General features: G+C 52.1%; 3 protein-coding genes across 3 annotated transcripts; all 3 read left to right on the forward strand.

The window, feature by feature from the left end:
• Window positions 1–8422: 8422 nt before the first annotated feature.
• Window positions 8423–10147, forward strand: LOC101782677 (phytosulfokine receptor 1-like). Its single transcript, XM_012844548.1, has one exon. The coding sequence runs from the start codon at window positions 8423–8425 to the stop codon at window positions 10145–10147; it is 1725 nt and encodes a 574-aa protein (XP_012700002.1).
• Window positions 10148–14681: 4534 nt separating this feature from the next.
• LOC111256697 lies at window positions 14682–15245 on the forward strand. Its single transcript, XM_022825093.1, has one exon. It carries the CDS (start codon window positions 14682–14684, stop codon window positions 15243–15245), a length of 564 nt encoding a protein of 187 aa, XP_022680828.1.
• Window positions 15246–17374: 2129 nt separating this feature from the next.
• LOC106804234 lies at window positions 17375–18136 on the forward strand (the record flags this gene model as incomplete). The annotated part of the gene is made up of 2 exons (XM_014804924.2): window positions 17375–17737; window positions 17924–18136. Coding segments are annotated over 2 exons (576 nt in total), but the record flags the coding sequence as incomplete, so codon positions are not given.
• Window positions 18137–18790: the final 654 nt, after the last annotated feature.

Genomic DNA, 18790 nt, shown 5'->3' on the forward strand with positions numbered 1-18790 from the left:
CATTATGGCTGCGCGCTTCAGCTGACAGGGGCGGCATCCGTACCCTTGCCATCTCACACCAGTGAAACACTCATCTTTAATTCCAGTTGGATAGGGTCATAGATCCTGAAAATCCAACCGGAATTATCTATTCGGGATAAAGAAGCTGTCTTTAGACCCCCTTTAATCTCGGTTGGTAAAAACAACAACCAACCGGGACTAAAGGGGCCGCCAGCATGCATTAGCACGCGCCCCTTTAGTCCCGGTTGGTATTCCCAACCGGGACTAAAGACTTTTTTCTTTTTAATTTTTTTTTCATATTAATGCTAATTGTTGCTTCACATATATATACGTATACATCCTTAGCGTACACTACTTAAACGTATATGCACGTATTATATGCAAGTCGTGTGTGTGTCTATATATATATATATTTCATGATAGTACTATATATATGTATAGATACAATTCTTAGTATATTATACACATCAAACTATTATTTATACAATTACTATATATATACAATAATTTGCCCTCTTCATTCTTAGGATCATCCCATTGTAGTGTTGCTCCGTTCGACTAGGATCATCCCGTTGTAGTGTTGCTCCGTTCGACTACTAAATGTCCATTGTAATAAAATTTTCCTTCGAAATTTATCACCTCGTCCACTAGAAATCCTATGAGACCTTATTGGATTGCCAAAAGCCTCTCCTTCTCCAAGAGTTTTTCTTTAATCCGCAACATCTGTAATTTGAAAATATGTGAATGTTACACGGACAATTAAATATAAGGAGCTAGAAAATAATTAATTAGTTATAGTTTTATTTTACATACATCTATATTGTCCGATATCACCTTATCCCGCACAAAATTGTTCATGTGCTCATAGACGTAGTATCCACATAAATTATTGCCTTGTTCCTGTCTCAAGCACTTTAGTAGAAAAAGTACAAGTTATGAAATATTCGTGTTATAGAATGTACAAAATGTGCAAACTTCCTACGTACCGGGAATGTTGTATTGAATGTAAGTTTTTCTTTGCATTCACTATGATGAGTCTTACGGAATTATTTCCATGCACTGCGAATTAAAATAATGAATGGTATATGAAAATTTACAAAAAAAAAAACTTTTGCATAGAGATAAAGGTCCAGAATTATTAAAAGTTTAGCATATCTTGAATGTCTTTGTACTCCACCGGTGGTTTCCTCAATGAATCTAACACAATAATATTGCTTTTATCAATCATAATTACAAGGAGAATCCAGTGGAAACTGCGTACATAAATGTTCATATTAGAATTAAGTAACATTAATTAGGTAAGGAAAACGAAAACGAAAATAGACGGTACCCACACACTTAGTTGTATGGCAGTAGTATGTATTGCTTGTAATTTTGTGACTCCAAAAAATTGTATATTGCATTCAATGTAGGCTTTGGTTGATCCCGTATCTAATCTTGGTTTACGAGCGATGGATCCATGAAGCCAACATTGAAGTACGATTTTTTACAGCACCTCAGAATTAGCATCTTGCATAAAATGGAAGACAATGTTAGTAGGGCGATGCACACACACAAAATAATGATCTGAGCTAAAATTTACATCTTGATAACCAGACACTTATAGGACTTGATGCTGATGAGAGAGACGTCAAGAGCATCCTGATGATACACTTGATATATATCCTTGAATTGCAACCACAGGAGTTTCTCACACCTTCGCTAAAAAAATCAATCGGTTTAACACGAAGAGTGAACATGAGCCTTTCCTTGGCCGACTGCTCCATGTACCATTGATGGAATTCATACATCTTCGTAGAGAGCTTCCATACCAATTCAGGCCTTAGAGGCTTGCCTACCTCAAAGGACCATTTAGGTACAATCTTTTCTGGAGCTGGCGGTTCAGCTTGCCCTAGAACATCAGCAAACGATAGACCTGTATTTTTCATAAACATAATGACTTGGATTTGTTGTTCTAAGGGCATTGCTGCTATAACTTGAGCATCTTTATCTCCTTGCTCCCTGAGCTGGGGGACAGTACGACTGGAAGATGACTCTCCTTATTTTCTCTTCTGATAAGACTGAGCTAATGAATGCTCATAGTTCGATAGTAAAATCTTATTTACTCCTTTTTTCATGCCAATAAAAAACTTTAATTTCGCTAGATCTACTGGCTTAGGCTCCATCATCTTTGCTTTTCTTTGTTTAGCGCATGCTTGGAAGAACTCTCTCCCTGTGCTTGCGATGCCTCCTGCAATTCCTCAGTATTCATATCGCCTAGTAGCTTCTGAATGGGTTCAGACTTTTTATTTTCTTAACAGGTTCTTTCACCTTTGGCTGCCTTGGCTTGGAATGCGGTGGTCGTGACTTCTTGAGAGGTGCTGCAGGTTCCTTGCTCGCACCAGAGTTTAGTCAGGGAGGGGTGTTTTGGTCGTTGTCACTCGCACCACTAGGATTCAATAGAGATGAAGATGGTGATCGAGCCTCATGCGACGGTCCCGGTGGTGACAACGGTCCTGGAGGTGAATGTGCTGGAGATGATGGTCTTGAGTTCTGAGGTGATGGTAGCTGTGGGGATCTATGGGAAGCAATGATGCCTCCTTGCTGAGGATAATAACGTTTGTGCCATAGAATGATACCGTGAAGTGCATCCGCTAGTGTCCTTTTCCCGTCACCTCCTGGGAGGTCGAGCTCTAGGCCTTCATATTGACTATCACAAATCTGCTCTAGGCCAACGCTGGAGTAACCAGGTGGAATTTCTGTGCAATGGCTTGTCTGTCCTGGCAGGATTAGTAAAACACTTCTGTACGCTACCTGTACATATAGGAGAAATAAAGAAGTTATTACATGAAGCACATTCATGCCATGTGCAGAAGTCTATGGAGAGCCACCTCCGCTCCTCCAGTATCAGAGAATAGTGTAAGCATATTCATGCCATGTGCAGACATTCTTCTCTGATATTGGAGGAGCAGAGGAACCAGCTCTTTAGAATGTTCCTCTAAGTCTATGGAGAGTCACCTCCGCTCCTCCAATACTAGAGAATAGTATAAGCACATTCATGTCATGTGCAGACACTGTTCTCTGGGATTGGAGGAGCGGAGGTGGTACATCCATTGCCGGTCCATCTGCATCGTATTACGTGAAAAATGAACATAGGATTTCGTATTAGATAAAGAACTTGATCAATATTAGATAGGGGAAAAATAGAGTAAATATGTTTATAATATTTAGTCCTTACAATAAACATGAGATAAATAAATTATTAGTCAAAGAAATAGAATTATTGTTAAATTAGAGTGACATCAAAAAATTGTAGCAATGACCAAATTCTATTTCTTACACCCTTAATTTTATTGCATAACTAAATATTAAAAACGCATTTACTCTATTTTTTCCCATACATAATATGGATCAAATTCTTTACCTAATACGAATCATATATAACAAGCAAGTTATTCATCAAATTCTAGCTTAAAAAACATATATAAATAAAAATCATTTCCATTCTCCCTCATTCTAAAAAACTCATTTTTCTCTATCTCTAAAGTAAAACAAAGCATAATAATAATAATAATAATAATAATAATAATAATAAATGAAGGGAGGATGAAGTAGCTAACCTTTAAAATACTTTGGATGAGTGAAATTCCCACGGAAATGAGGAAAAAAATCGAGCAGCACCTCCCTAAGGTTGCTTGCTCGCCATGGAGGAGGAAGAAGGTTTGGTGAGTGGCTCGGGCTCGGGGAGGAAGAAGGTGAATTTATAGGTGAATTTACAGGGATAAAAGCTCCCACCAGTGGTCAGATTTTTAGCCGTTACAACCGGGACTAAAGAAGGGGCTTTAGTCCCGTTTGGTCTTTCCAACCGGGACTAAAGCTCCCCCGTCGGTGGCCGTGGTGGGTCATTTGACCCAAGATTAAAGGCCCTTTAGTCCCGGGTCCAAAGTCAACTAGGACAAAAAAAATATTAGATTGCAGGTGAGTTCTCTACCCGTATCAGCATGTCTTGTATTCTTTATTTTATGGGTGGATCTGAGGGGGGTAGGGTGGCTCTAGCCCCCACCCAAAAAGTTGGATTGGAGCCAAAGGAGGAAGATGGGGAGAAGAGGGAAAAGTTAAGAAAAAAAGAAAAAGGTGGAGATGGATGAGGACGAAGAAGCAAGCCCCTAAGATTTAATCATGCCTCGGCCATTGCTTTGTTTCCATGATGAAATGGACAAGTTTAAATTACTAAAATTCGCACTTACAGGTTATGTTTATTGCCATGTCATCTCTCTGCGTGAACCCCAAGTTGAGTCGGCAAAGGTTCTTTTTTCTTTCTCCCACTGACGTGTGGGCCCACATACTACTGAGGAAGGTCAGCTGACGAGGACATTACAAACTTGCAAGCCTTAAGCACCTTCAAGATGTAAGTTTTTTTCATTTGGCTTTTACTACTGCAAAACAGAATGTGGACAGCCGATCGCTTGGATGGCCCAATGACTATTTTTGCCTTGTGTGTGAACGGAACCTGGAAACTGTGAACCATCTCATGTTTGGATGTCCATATACGCGACAGTTTTGTGAAGCGATCAGTTGATGGACGAATGTTTAAATACTAATTAGGAGTATTAAATATAGACTATTTATAAAACCCATTACATAAGTAGAGGCTAAACGGCGAGACGAATCTATTAAGCTTAATTAATCCATCATTAACAAATGTTTACTGTAGCAGCACATTGTCAAATCATGAACTAATTAGACTTAATAGATTCGTCTCACCGTTTAGCCTCCACTTATGTAATGGGTTTTGTAAATAGTCTACATTTAATACTCCTAATTAGTATCTAAACATTCGATATGGCAGATGCTAAAAATAAGCAGAGTAACCAAACTAGGCCAAAATCTCCAAAGCTCCTGGAAAGAAACGGACATTCAGGACTGGTTCCTCTCCCTGACAGAGCAAGCCAGGTCTGATACAAAAGGAATTTGTAAGCATGACAATTGACAAGTCAGAGCACGAGCACGGCAGGAATTGTAGCCTGGAATTAAATAATCCGGAGGTAATTAATTCCCGTCCAACACTCCAGCCTCACTCTGAAGCTGAAGTCTTCGCAGCTGCTATCCATGGAAGAAAATTCAGGCGTGCGGGACGCTTACCCGGTCTCAGACCAACGACATGTCCGTCAGTATCCATTTCATCTCGTGGGGAATTGTGTTGGGTCTTCACCAAACAAAAGGTAAGACGAAGTAGCAACACGACACGAAGGTCTTCACCAAACAGTGGCGCTAGGTGGTGGACATTCTTTTAGCCTAGGGCTACCCCTCTTTCTATGTTTGTTGCCATTTGCTGATCACCGTACACTGTTATGACCCCCTTGTGCGCGAGTATTTTCATGCATAGGTACAGTTGCCTAATTGTTGCATCCATCTTGGTGATGAAACCGCGACCAAGTATTGCATTATAGGGGTAGTGTATCTCCACTACGTCGAATGTGATGTGTTCTGTTCTCGCATTGTCGCGATCCCCAAACGAGACCGGGAGAGCAATTTTTCCTAAAGCTTTCACTGGCTTTCCACCAAAGCCGAGAAGTGGGATGTCGGCTGGGTCGAGCGTGTTCATATCAGTGTTCATTTCTATGAAGGCGTTTGCAAAGAGGATGTCCGCGGAGTTGCCCGTGTCAACTAGAACTTTTCCAACCGTCCAGCCCGCTACCAGCACTTTAATGACCATCGCATCGTTGTGCGAGGTTATCTTGAGCTTGAAGTCTTCCCCTGTGAAGGTTATGGGCATGTGTGCCCATTCTGACTTTGTTGGGGGTCCGTCGGGTACGATTACATTGACTTCTCTAAAATAGTTCTGCCTCTGCCTTTTGTTCTCGAACTCTAAAGAGGAGTCCCCAGTGATTGGCATTATCATGCCAAAGGTAGGTAAGGAATTTTGGTTGTTGTTTTGCGTGCTTGGCTCTAGTTTGGGCATTATGGCTGGGATGCTTGGGGGTGGAGGTAGTGTTTCTTGAGGCTTCTGAGGTGGAGTTGGGTTGGCATGTTGCGGGATTGTTTGGTGGTACGGTTGTATGTGTGGCAGAAGAGGCCAGGTCATTGGTTGCTGAAAATTGGCGAAGCTAGGCTGGTTGGGGTAAAAGCTTGGGTGCGAGTAAAAAGCTGTGTGGTGGATTGTTTTGGGTGCTTGCGTGGCTTCTTCTGTAGCCTTTCTCTCTTCTTCTTTCTTTTTGGGCCACCACTCTGTATTATGATGGTTCTGGTGGCCATGGTTGACGCAGTAGAAGGATTTTCTGATGTCTTCCTCGACCTCGTCCTCTACCAGAGTGGTCTCCTCTTTGGGTGTTGTTGTTTTGGCTTTGACTCTAGCTTTGGTTTTGGTTTCCCTCAATGTTCATGACACAGTTCTAGTTAGAGTTTTGAGGCTTGTTGTAAGGCGAAGGTTGCCAACTTCGGTTCTGGTTTGCTTGCCGTTCCTTGTTACGTTCCGTCACTCTTTTGCGGTGGTCCTCGTCAGACCTGATGTATTCATCGAGTTTGCTGAAAAGAGCACTCATCGTTTTGGGCTACTTCCTTGATAGCTTCGACGCTGTTGGGCCAGGGGTGAGGCCCGCGATGCATGCGGATATTGCTACGGATTCCTCAATGTGCGGTGCTTGGAACGAAGCTGGACATATCTTCTTACATATTCTGCAAGTGGCTCCTTGTCTTTTGTTTGCATTGGAAAAGGTCTGCTTGGGCTGTTAGGGGATGATGAAAACCCTGAAAGTTTTGTGTGATCTTCGCCTTGAGGTCATGCCAGCTAATCACCGTGTGTGGAGGGAGTAGTGAGTACCAATTGAGTGCAGCGCCTTCGCAAGCAATTATGAAGGACTTGGCGAGGACGACATCATACCCTCCGGTCGAAGCTACGGCGGCTTCGTAACTCATTAGGAATTATCGTGGACCTGTCCATCTGTTGAATTTGGGCAGGGTGGTTGGCTTGTATGTTGCTGGCCACGGTGCAGTTTGGAGCCCGAATGAGAGCGGTGATGTGGTGTCGACCACGAGAGACACCCCTGATGAGTGATGTTGGGTGCCTTGCCCAAAGTTGAGACTGGGTTGGAACTGTGCCTGATCAACGGTAGGGCTTTGGTGAAAATAAGCTACGGCTAGGTTTGCATTCTCATGTGGGCTTTCAAGCTTCGCAATTTCTTTCTGTAATACTTCCAACTGTTGCCTAGCTTCGTTCAATTTTGATAGTCTGCTCGAGGCTTCCCTCTGTTGTTGCACCTGTCGTGCTGTTCCTTTTTTCTTTTGACCTCCTCTATCTCCCGAAGGACTGAGTCTAGCTCATTGTCTAGGTCATTGGGGCTTAGTAGCTTCGGGCATTGTGGGCTGATGGCTCTGTTGGCCGTCAGTGCGGTTGGTAGCTTCATTTGCTGTGGGTTGTTGGCCTTGGTGGTTGACCTCAGGTACAGGTCTCTTATTCATTGCTTTTGTCCTTAGGGTTTGCTCGACTCTTGCAAGGCATTCCTCCTTATCCGAAAGAACCTGATATGTGGCCTCGGGAGTTATAAGCTGATCGGTCTCCACTGTGCCGACTTCTCTTTGTATTGCAAGTCTCTTCTTCCGTTGTGGCGGCACCGTAGGCTACTTGTTGGGTCAGACCACGGTGGGTGCCAATTGTTGGGTCTTCACCAAACAAAAGGTAAGATGAAGTAGCAACACGAAGGTAAAAATATCTCAAGCAATGTAACTGTAGCTGTCCTATCAATGAATAGTATCTATTTTAGACGGGACGGCTCACCTCCCTTTATAGTGCCATAAAGTTACATTTCCGTATACTTGTTATACACATACCCAACAACTACATCCTAGGCATATCCCATACAAGACAGTGACTTGACCCTTACTCAAGATGTCGCTTTCAAGTAAGATTACATTTCTAGCCCCTCCCAAAATCTTTATTACCAAAGTGCTCCTCAGTTGATGCAACTCCAGGACTATCCTAACTTCTCCTTTTCCTACTCGTCAGCTTCGCCCGCACCAAGTACGCCTCCGTGCGTACTCCACCTTCGTTGGTCGAGATCAACTAACCTCGGACTCTGGTTGTGGCATCTCCTCGAAGTCAAGTCGCTGGGAGTTCCGTGGAGGTTTCAACTTCAGGAATCCTCGCCTACAAAACCATAGAACGAACATCTTTGAACCAGTTAGCTTCGGTTAATTATTACCTTCGGGGAAGAGTGTAACCACAAAGTTAGTGTTGGTGTCGGGGAGAGCTCCACGCCAGCTCCGGGGCATTTATGGGGCAGTCCCCAACAAATTGATGACGTGCAGAATTGTGCATCCCCTCGCCAGACTCCAGCTATAACAATGTTTGCATGATGGTTGGTCTTCTCGCATTGACAGTAACAGCGCAATGCTTCGTGTCAGTGAGCTCCCTCTCGTAGCAAGCTCGGTCTTGATTTTCTCCTTGATGTGCCAACTCCCTCATGGCGTCTGGAGCTGCGCTCCCGCCGACCGGATCGCACTCTCTAGCTTCGCCAACAATCTTGACGCGGCGATCAACGGGTGGCCAGGCGCGGAGATCTACTCCGGCGACTGTTGCCGCTGGATCGGGGTCCGTTGCCACCGGTTCGGGGCATATGATGGGCTCCGGGTGGTCAGCCTGGACCTCGCCGGCCGGGGCTTTGCTGGCGCCCTGCCGGGCACGCTGGCTCGCATGGACGAGCTGCGCGTCCTCAACCTCTCCCGGAACTCAATCCATGGCGCCGTGCCGCCGGAGCTCCTGCGCATGCCGCGGCTGCGGGTGCTGGACCTCAGCGATAACAACCTCACCGGCGAGCTCGGCGGCGCGAAGCCGGCGCCGCCGGATGCCTCCAGGCTCGTGCACCTCGACATCTCCCTCAACAACCTAACGAGCCTGCGGGCCGGCGTGTTTCGCGGGCTTCCACGGCTGCGAAGGTTCTCGGCCGAGTCCAACCGGCTTACCGGAGTCGTGCCCAGCTCGCTGTCGGCGTGCTCGGAGCTCGAGTACCTGAACATGGCGAACAACTCCCTGCACGGCACTCTCGGTTTGAACTTCTCGCGCCTGACGAGGCTCCGCGCCCTCCATCTCGGCTGGAACCGGCTGAGCGGCCACCTCCCGGCGAGCCTCTCGCGATGCCGGGAACTCAGGGTGCTCAACCTCCGCCGCAACAACTTCTCCGGGCCGGTCCCGTCAGCTTTCCGGCGCCTGCAGGCGCTGTCCTTCTTCAACATCGGCATCAACCGCGTCGCCGGCATAGCGCAGGCGCTCCGGACGCTCCAGGAGTGCCGCGCCCTCGCCGTCCTAATCCTCACCAGCAGCTTCCACGGCGAGGAGATGCCCGCCGCCGCCGCCGGCATCCGGGGGTTCCCAAGCCTGCGGCTGCTCGGCATCGCCAACTGCGCGCTCCGCGGCGCCGTGCCGCCGTGGCTGCGCGCCAGCGCCCGCCTGAGCGTGCTGGACCTGTCGTGGAACCGGCTGGCCGGCGAGATCCCGCCGTGGCTCGGCGGCTTCGACTCGCTCTACCGGATCGACCTCTCGAACAACGCGCTGACCGGGGAGATCCCGCTCTCCCTGGCGCGCCTGAGGTCGCTCGCCGGCGACGACGCCCCGTGCGCGCAGGTGTCCATGTCCGAGTACGGCGTGCTGCTGTACAACTGGCACGTCGACCGGGGTCAGCTCTGGTACGACCGCTACATCCCGCCGTCGCTGGACCTGAGCGGGAACGACCTGACCGGCGTTATCCCGCCGGAGATCGGCGGCCTCCGGGCACTGAAGATTCTGAACCTGAGCTGGAACGCGCTGTCCGGGCCGATCCCGGCGACGCTGGCGACCCTGAGCGCCCTTGAGACGCTTGACCTGTCGAACAACGAGCTCGCCGGAGAGATGCCGGCGTCGCTCGCGAGGCTGACCTTCCTGTCGTGCTTCGACGTCTCCTACAACAGGCTGCGTGGCCTGGTCCCCGTCGGTGGCCAGTTCTCCACGTTCCCCTGCTCCAGCTTCGCCGGCAACCCTGGCCTTCACGGCGAGTACTGTGACGGCAACGGCGTGGTCGGACCGCCCGAGCATGATGGGAGTTTCCTCGCCGTTGGAAGCCAGATGTTTGGGTTGCCGTTCTGGCTCGGGACGATCTTCGGCCTCTGTGCCACCTGTTTGTTCATGTTGTTGCGCTAGAGAAAAGCATCCGTCGTCCATCAATATGGAACATACTTTTTCTTGAGTGGATATAGAACACACTTTTTTAGGAACTCGTCGGAACTTTTCCTTTATTTTGATTTCTCTGGTGATATACTCCGTATTACTAGAACTAGTTGTGATAAAAGTTGCTATCATATTAAATTTCATTTGAATATAACTATAATTGAATAATCATCGACTTTTGTACACGAAACACATACTACCTCCATTTTAAATATATGACTTAGAACAAGCAAAATAATTCAAAACATCATATATTTAAACCGAGGGAGCATAATTTAGCTAAGCTGTTTGTCGGAAGTTTTAAAGTTTAACATTTTTCTAATAATTAACGGATGCGTGGTGAGGTACGCAAGTACGCAACTAACGGCTACCCCTCCATTCCAAAATACTATTCATTTTGACTTTTCTAGATTCATAACCTTTTCTATGTATCTAGATATACGCAATGTTTATATACATAGCAAAGTCTAGAAAAACCAAAACAAATTGTAATTTGGGATGGAGGGAGAGTATGACACATAGCATTGAGTGTCAAATTATTAAATGCCAAAATAGTTCCAGAAGACCTAGCCATTTGAATGCCGACAAGTACTCCCTCCATCCCAGAAAGAGTGTCATTTTAGGTTTGTTCTAAGTCAAACTATTTTAAGTTCGACTAAGTTTACAACGAAGAGTATTAATATTTATAACACTAAATAGGTATACTATGAAAATATATTTCATAATAAATTTAATAAAATTTGTTAGATATCAAAAACATTAATATATTTTTATATAAATTTGGTCAAATATCAGATGCTTTGAGTTAGAACAAAATTAAAATGACACTCCACGTGGGACGGGAGGAGTATCACAGGGTGGTGCGCTCTTCACTAGAGCAAAGCCCAGAAGCATACTCATAAACAGGCCAAATTTGATAGGCTGACACCAGTTGGGCCTCTTGCACTTTTCAAGAAAACTCAGCCGCAGATTTGTTTTGGACCAGCAATGGTTGCGCATGGTTTTTAAACTGTAAACCTCATCTAAGACGCCCATTTTCGATTTGAGCCATCAGAGTAATACAAATCAGATAGTAGTGTCCGTTATCTTTAAATTCCATGCAGAGAGCCATCTTATGTGTTGGGGGGAAATATTAACGATCCCCTAACATACCACTTAAGGAAGCAGACACAAGGGCCCGGGCCCACCTAGGCGTGATCAAGGCTCCGCCTCGCCCGATCAAGGGGCGGGGATCGGGAACGTCCGACCCCACCCTCTCCAAAGTTTCCGCCTCGCCCGACTGCGACCCCGGGGTCGGGGGCGCCCGACCCCTCGCCACGGAGTTCCGCCTCGTCCGACCCTAAGGGAAGGGGTCGGGCGCGATGGGGCCCCCAGGGCAGGGATCCCCCTCGGATGCGGTCCAGATGGGCAAGACAGACAAAATCCTGTGGGTCCCCCGTCGGCCTCGCCATAAATGCGCCGCAGGACTGGCGGAGGGAAGGGACGACCGCGCTCCTCACGCAACCCGTCACAAGTACCCGTGCAAGCTACAGTGTCGGCGGCTGACTCCCATTCGCCGCAGGGTACTCATGGCCTGCGCCGGCCGGAGCGAAGGAGAGACCGGCCTGTCCTTGGGCCCCGCGCGCCCTCGGGACCCGCACAGCAAGGATGCGACGCCCTCCCTCCGGGAGCCATCGTCTGAACAACAGCATCCACCGTCCTCCCCAACAGACACCAGGATAACGACGGAACGCCCTCATCATGACCCGACGCCTACGGGTATCGAAGGAGCTACCTGTAGGGTGCAACAACACTTGGCATACGGCGGCCTCCCCCTCCGGCATGCGCGCCGGCGTTCGCCCAGGGCCGGCAGAGGCGTCGGACGCCTAGGATCTTGCTCCTCCTTTCCTGCCGTATTTTTTACCATTCTACACTTTACTCTTTACAGTCCTCTTTACCCGATCCCAACTGTAACTCCGGCCACCCCCTTGCGATATAAAAGGCGGAACCCAGGGCCGGAGGGGGGATCGGCTTCTTCTCCCACAAGCCACAGCACACAACGACTCACCCGGAGAGCATAAGCACTAAAGAGACTTGGGACCAGTCCCTCTCTCGTCGATCTGTAACCCCCTACTACAGAACCCCACGTGGGCAACACGAACATCCTCGATACTGGACGTAGGGCTTCCCTTGCCCGAACTAGTCTAAATCCATATCTCCCACGCCACCACCTGAGGCTTTACGCGCATAAAAGAAATTTACTAGTCTAAGTCTTGATCCGCCGATCCTGACAACGACAGTTGGCGCGCCAGGTAGGGGACCTTTGCGCGTACATCTCCAGCCTCAGATGGCCAATTACGATAGCAGCTTTGCTCCGGGCTCCCTAATCCGTTTCGGGAGCCTGGACTTCCTCGCCACCGGGGAAGGGATCGAGCTGATCCCTGTCGTCGTCTTGCCCGCTCGTCCTGCTGCCCTCGGCCCCGCCGCCAGGACAGCGGCGAGTGGCCAGTCGCCTACCAGAAGGACCTCACCAGGGGGACAGCCCTTCGGGCTACGCAACGCCACGGGGGCATACGGACGCCTCCTAGCGCGGTCCTTGACCACGTCGCCCGCGAGCAGCGAGCTCGTAGGCGTGGGGAGGACAATCTCTGACGCTGGCTCCAGCAGCGGGAGTCCTCACCCCTCGCGCGAGTGCCTTGTGGTCGACACGCACTCTGAGGGGTCCAACGGCGATGATGCCGAGGGGAGACGACAGGCTCCCCCCTCGCGCGCCGCTGCTACAACTGGAGCCTTACCAAGGGCCCCGGAGGGCTCTCGGCAACCAGAAGCGCGCGTGGGCGCCCACCAAGAAGTAGAGCACCCCCACCACGAAGGGGGAGCGCGACAACGGGCGCGCGACGTCCAGCAACGCATCTGCGCGGACGGAGAGCGTCCGCTGCTCTTTGCCCGCGCTAGCCAAAACGTCGCAGCCGCGACGGTGTTGCTCCGACAGCTCCCCGAACCAGCGACGCCCGAGGAGCGACGGGCACGCCAAGAGATAAGCAACCTGCTCGAGTGCGCTGCCGTCCAGCAGGCGGAAAGTTTGGCGTCCCGGCGACGCGGGCAGAACGCCAGCCGGGCGACGCCTGACGCGCCCCCAGAACGGCGGGGGAAATCTGTCCATCAACCCCCTCCGGGGGCGAATCACGCCGCGTCCGCCCGACGGACCCCGCCACCCGCGGGAGGCGAGGCTCGATCCGTCCACCAGCGTGTCGGTCTCGTCCGCGACGCCCGCGACACCCTGAACGTGCGGAGACGCTCCCGCGCGGACAGGGAGGACGGGGCAGATCGAGGCTACCACGTCCACCGTGGCGGGCGCTACGACAGCGGGGAAGACCGCAGCTCGAGCCCAGGAATGGCTGGGCCTCGGGCCTTCTCCGCGCGCATCCTAAATGCGCCCTTTCCGCCGCGCTTCAGGCAACCCACGAGTGTAGCCAAATACTCAGGGGAGACAAATCCTGGAGTATGGCTCAGCGATTACCGGCTTGCATGTCAAGCCGGCGGGGCGGATGATGACCTGTTTATCATCCGCAACCTACCCCTTTTCCTGGCAGACTCCACACGAGCTTGGCTAGAACATATCCCTTCGGGACGCGTTCGCAACTGGAACGACCTGAAAGAGGTTTTCATAGGAAACTTCCAAGGGATGTACACGAGCCCCGGCAACTCCTGGGATCTCCGGAGCTATCGTCAGGGGGCGGACGAGTCCCTCCGGGATTACATCCGGCGCTTCTCCAGAAAGCGCACCGAGCTCTCCAACGTCGCGGACGCCGACGTCATAAGTGCCTTCCTAGCAGGGACCTCTTGCCGACCCCTCGTCCACGAGCTGGGGCGCCGAGGCCTGCGAACCACGGAAGAGCTCCTCAATATCGCCACTAGCTACGCCTCCGACGAAGAGGCAGTCGGAGCGATCTTCGATCGTTCCAAAGGCAAGGCGAAACGAGAGGAGGACGCCGACGAAGGCACTTCCAACCGCCAGCAGAAGAAGAAGGGCAAGCAGCGGCGCGAGGCCCCCCTCGTGGCCGCAGTCGAGCGCAAGCGGGGGCAGCCGCCCCCCGAAGGCGCTCCCGGCTTCTTCGACAAGTTTCTCGAGGGACCGTGCCCGAACCACGAGTTCCCCGTCAAGCACGCCTACAAAGACTGTAACCTCATGAAGAGGTACTTTGTGGGCAATCCAGTGAAAGGCGACCGGAAGCGGAAGCCTGATGAGGAAAAGAAGGGTGACGAAGAGAAGGAAGACGGCTTCCCTAAAGTCGACGGCTGCTTCATGATCTTCGGCGGCTCCGCAGCGTACGACACCAAGCGCCAGCAAAAGCTGGAGCGCCGGGAGGTCTACGCGGCCGAGCCTGCGACTCCGGCCTTCCTCGACTGGTCCGGGCCGGCCATCACCTTCGATAGGTCCGACCACCCTGGACGCGTCCGACATCCGGGGCGTTATCCTCTCGTCGTTGACCCCATCGTCGGCACGACGCGCCTCACCAAGGTACTCATGGATGGGGGCAGCGGCCTCAACCTCCTCTACGCCGAGACTCTCGACGCTATGGGGATCGATCGCTCCCGCCTCCGTCCCAGCAAGGCACCCTTCCATGGCGTCGTGCCAGGGAAGCAGGCGACGCCCCTCGAGCAAATCGACCTGCCCGTTACGTTTGGGACCCCTTCCAACTATAAGAAGGAGGTCCTCACCTTCGAGGTGGTGGGGTTTCGCGGAACCTACCATGCCATCTTAGGACGGCCGTGCTACGCGAAGTTCATGGCAATCCCCAACTACACCTACCTCAAGCTCAAGCTGCCAGGGCCCAACGGGGTCATCACCGTCGGCACAACCTTCCAGAAGGCATATGAGTGCGACGTAGAGTGTTGCGAGTATGCCGCGGCCATCACCGTCACGAGCGGCATGGCTGTCCAGCTTGCGGAGGTGACCAAAGATCAACCCGACGCCAAGCAGTCGAATACCTCCTTTGAGCCCACCGAAGGTATCAAGGAAGTCCCTCTCGATCCCGGCTGTTCCGATGGTGGGGTTGTGCGGATCAGCGCGGCTCTATCCCCCAAATAGGAAAGCGCGCTCGTCGACTTCCTCCGCGCGAACAGCGACGTCTTCGCGTGGAAGCCCTTGGACATGCCTGGCATCCCGAGAGAAGTCGCCGAGCATTCCTTGAACATCAGGGCCGGCTCCAAACCGGTGAAGCAAGGCTTGCGCCGTTTCGACGAGGAAAGGCGCAGGGCCATTGGTGAAGAGCTCCAGAAGCTCCTAGCGGCCGGGTTCATCAAGGAAGTGCGCCACCCCGAGTGGCTGGCCAATCCTGTCCTTGTACCAAAAAAGAACGGGAAATGGAGGATGTGTGTCGATTATACCGGTCTCAACAAAGCGTGTGCAAAGGATCCGTTTCCTTTGCCACGCATAGATCAAATAATCGACTCAACCGCCGGGTGCGAGACCCTCAGCTTCCTCGACGCATATTCCGGTTACCACCAGATCGCGATGAAAGAGGCCGACCAGCTCGCTACCTCCTTCATCACCCCCTTTGGTCCCTACTGCTACGTTAAGATGCCGTTCGGCCTCAAAAACGCGGGGGCTACCTTCCAGCGATGCATGCTGAAGTGCTTCGGAAATCTCATCGGGCGAACCGTTGAGGCCTACGTCGACGACATCGTGGTTAAATCCAGGAAGGGTGACCAGCTCGTTCCCAACCTGGAGCTAGCCTTCAAAAGGCTGAGGGATAAGCGTATTAAGCTCAATCCCGAGAAATGTGTGTTCGGTGTCCCAAGGGGCATGCTGTTAGGATTCGTCATCTCCGTGCGCGGCATCGAGGCAAACCCGGAGAAGATAGCGGCCATCAGCGACATAGGGCCAATCCGGAACATAAAGGGGGTGCAGCGCGTCATGGGGTGCTTAGCAGCTCTAAGCCGCTTCATCTCGCGCCTCGGCGAGCGAGGTCTTCCTCTCTATCGGCTCCTGAAGAAGTCTGACCGCTTCGAATGGACCAGCGAGGCCCAGGAGGCACTTGACCGACTCAAGGACCTCCTAACAAAGGCCCCAATTCTAGTCCCGCCCGCCGACGGCGAGTCCCTCCTGCTCTACGTCGCGGCGACCACCCAGGTGGTCAGCGCGGCCCTAGTGGTGGAGCGGGAGGAGGAGGGTCACGCTCTTAAGGTGCAACGCCCGGTGTACTTCATTAGCGAAGTCTTGTCCGAGTCCAAGACACGATATCCACAGATCCAGAAGCTCGTCTACGCCATCCTTATCACGAAGAGGAAGCTGCGTCACTACTTCACCTCCCACCCGGTAACGGTCGTTTCATCATTCCCGCTTGGTGAAGTAATCTGGAACCCAAATGCCACAGGAAGGATCGCGAAGTGGGCGCTCGAGCTTATGGACCAGGGTATCACCTACGTCCCCCGCACCGCCATCAAGTCCCAGGTACTTGCCGACTTCGTGGCCGAGTGGACGGAGGTACAAGCACCGTCGGTGCCAGAGGAGCAGGAGTACTGGACGATGTACTTCGACGGGACACTGATGAGGGCCTGCGCCGGAGCAGGCCTCGTCTTCGTCTCTCCATTGGGCGTGCACATCAGGTACATGATCCGCCTCCATTTCCCTGCATCCAATAATGTCACCGAGTACGAAGCCCTACTCAACGGGCTCCGCATCGCCATCGAGCTGGGTATCCGTCAGCTAGACGTCCGGGGCGATTCTCAGTTGGTCGTCGAACAAGTCATGAAGGAGTGGAGCTGCCATGACCCCAAAATGGCAGCCTACTGCAACGAGGTCCGTAAGCTCGAGGACAAGTTCGACGGGTTGGAGCTCAACCACGTCGCAAGGCGCTTCAACGAAGCCGCTGACGAGCTGGCGAAGGCGGCGTCCGGCCGGATGCCCGTCCCCGACGGCGTTTTCGTTAGCGACCAGTTGAAGCCTTCAATCCGTTATCTGGAGCCGGCAGGGGTCGGCGAAGCACTCCCAGCCCTGGGGTCGGGACCCGAGCCGGGGGAGGCCGGCAGCGCGCCACCTGTCCCGGACCCGAGCACCGGTCCCGAGGGAATCAACGCTGCCTTACCCGACTCGGCCCTGGAAGCCAAGCCGTCCGACCCCGTGGTCATGGAAATCACGGCAGACCCCGCGGCGGGGGCCGACCCCCAATCGACTGGAGAACCCCGTACCTCGACTACCTTGTCCGCGGCACGCTCCCGGCAGACAAAACAGAAGCCCGCAGGATCGCGCGCCGTGTAAAATCCTTCACCATCATTGACCAGGAGCTCTACAAGAGAAGTCATACTGGGATCCTCCAGCGCTGCATCCCGATCGAGCAGGGAAAGGCGCTGATCCAGCATATCCATGCTGGGGCTTGTGGTCACCACGCCGTGCCAAGGACACTCGTTGGCAACGCCTTCCGACAGGGTTTTTACTGGCCAACCGCGGTCGCGGATGCCACCCAGGTAGTCCGCACCTGTGAAGGATGCCAGTTCTTTGCCCGCCAAACTCACCTGCCCGCGCAGGCATTGCAAACCATCCCCATCACATGGCCGTTTGCGGTCTGGGGGCTGGATCTCGTCGGACCCTTCAAGAGGGCGCCCGGGGGCTTCACCCATCTGCTCGTCGCTGTCGACAAGTTCTCCAAATGGATCGAAGCAAGACCAGTGGCGCAAATCAGGTCCGAGCAAGCGGTACAGTTCTTCACCGACATCATCCACCGCTTCGGGATCCCAAATTCCATCATCACCGACAACGGCACGCAGTTCACCGGGAAGAGATTTCTCCAGTTCTACGACGACCACCACATTCGAGTGGATTGGGCGGCAGTGGCGCACCCCCGCACGAACGGGCAAGTCGAGCGAGCCAACGGCATGATACTCCAGGGTCTCAAGCCACGGATCTTCGACCGCCTTAAAAAGTTCGGCGGACGGTGGGTTGCGGAGCTTCCAGCAGTCCTCTGGAGCTTGAGGACGACCCCCAGCCGGGCGACAGGGTTCACCCCGTTCTTCATGATCTATGGGTCAGAGGCCATTTTGCCCACCGACCTAGAGTACGGATCACCGAGGGTCAAGGCATACGACGAACAGGGAAACCAGGCATCACTCGAGGACGCACAAGATCAACTCGACGAGGCACGAGATGTAGCCCTACTACACTCGGCTAAATACCAGCAGGCCCTACGGCGTTACCACAGCCGCAAGATACAAGGCCGCGCCTTCAACGTCGGTGATTTAGTGCTCCGCCTCGTCCAGGACAACAGGGATCAGCACAAGTTGACTCCCCCATGGGAAGGCCCGTTCATCATCGTACAAGTACTACAACCAGGCACCTACAGGCTGGCAACTCCCGACGGGCAGATCTTCAGCAACGCCTGGAACATAGAACAGCTAAGGCGCTTTTACCCATAGCTTTTATTTCCAGGTTCTGCATAAACTTGTCGTCATTTCCGTTCTTTCATTTAAGCTCAGGGGCATCCGACCCTGGCCTCGTTCCAGGGCCGCATACCCCTCGGGGGCTACCAGTTTTGTTCTCTAGCGAAAAAAGAAACCCCGAGCCACCTCGGTTCAGGCCTTTTCCTTTAAGCTCAGGGGTATCCGACCCTGGCCTTGCTCCAGGACCGCATACCCCTC

This window comes from Setaria italica, chromosome III (genome assembly GCF_000263155.2).
Source record: "Setaria italica strain Yugu1 chromosome III, Setaria_italica_v2.0, whole genome shotgun sequence".
Taxonomy (NCBI): Eukaryota; Viridiplantae; Streptophyta; class Magnoliopsida; order Poales; family Poaceae; genus Setaria; species Setaria italica.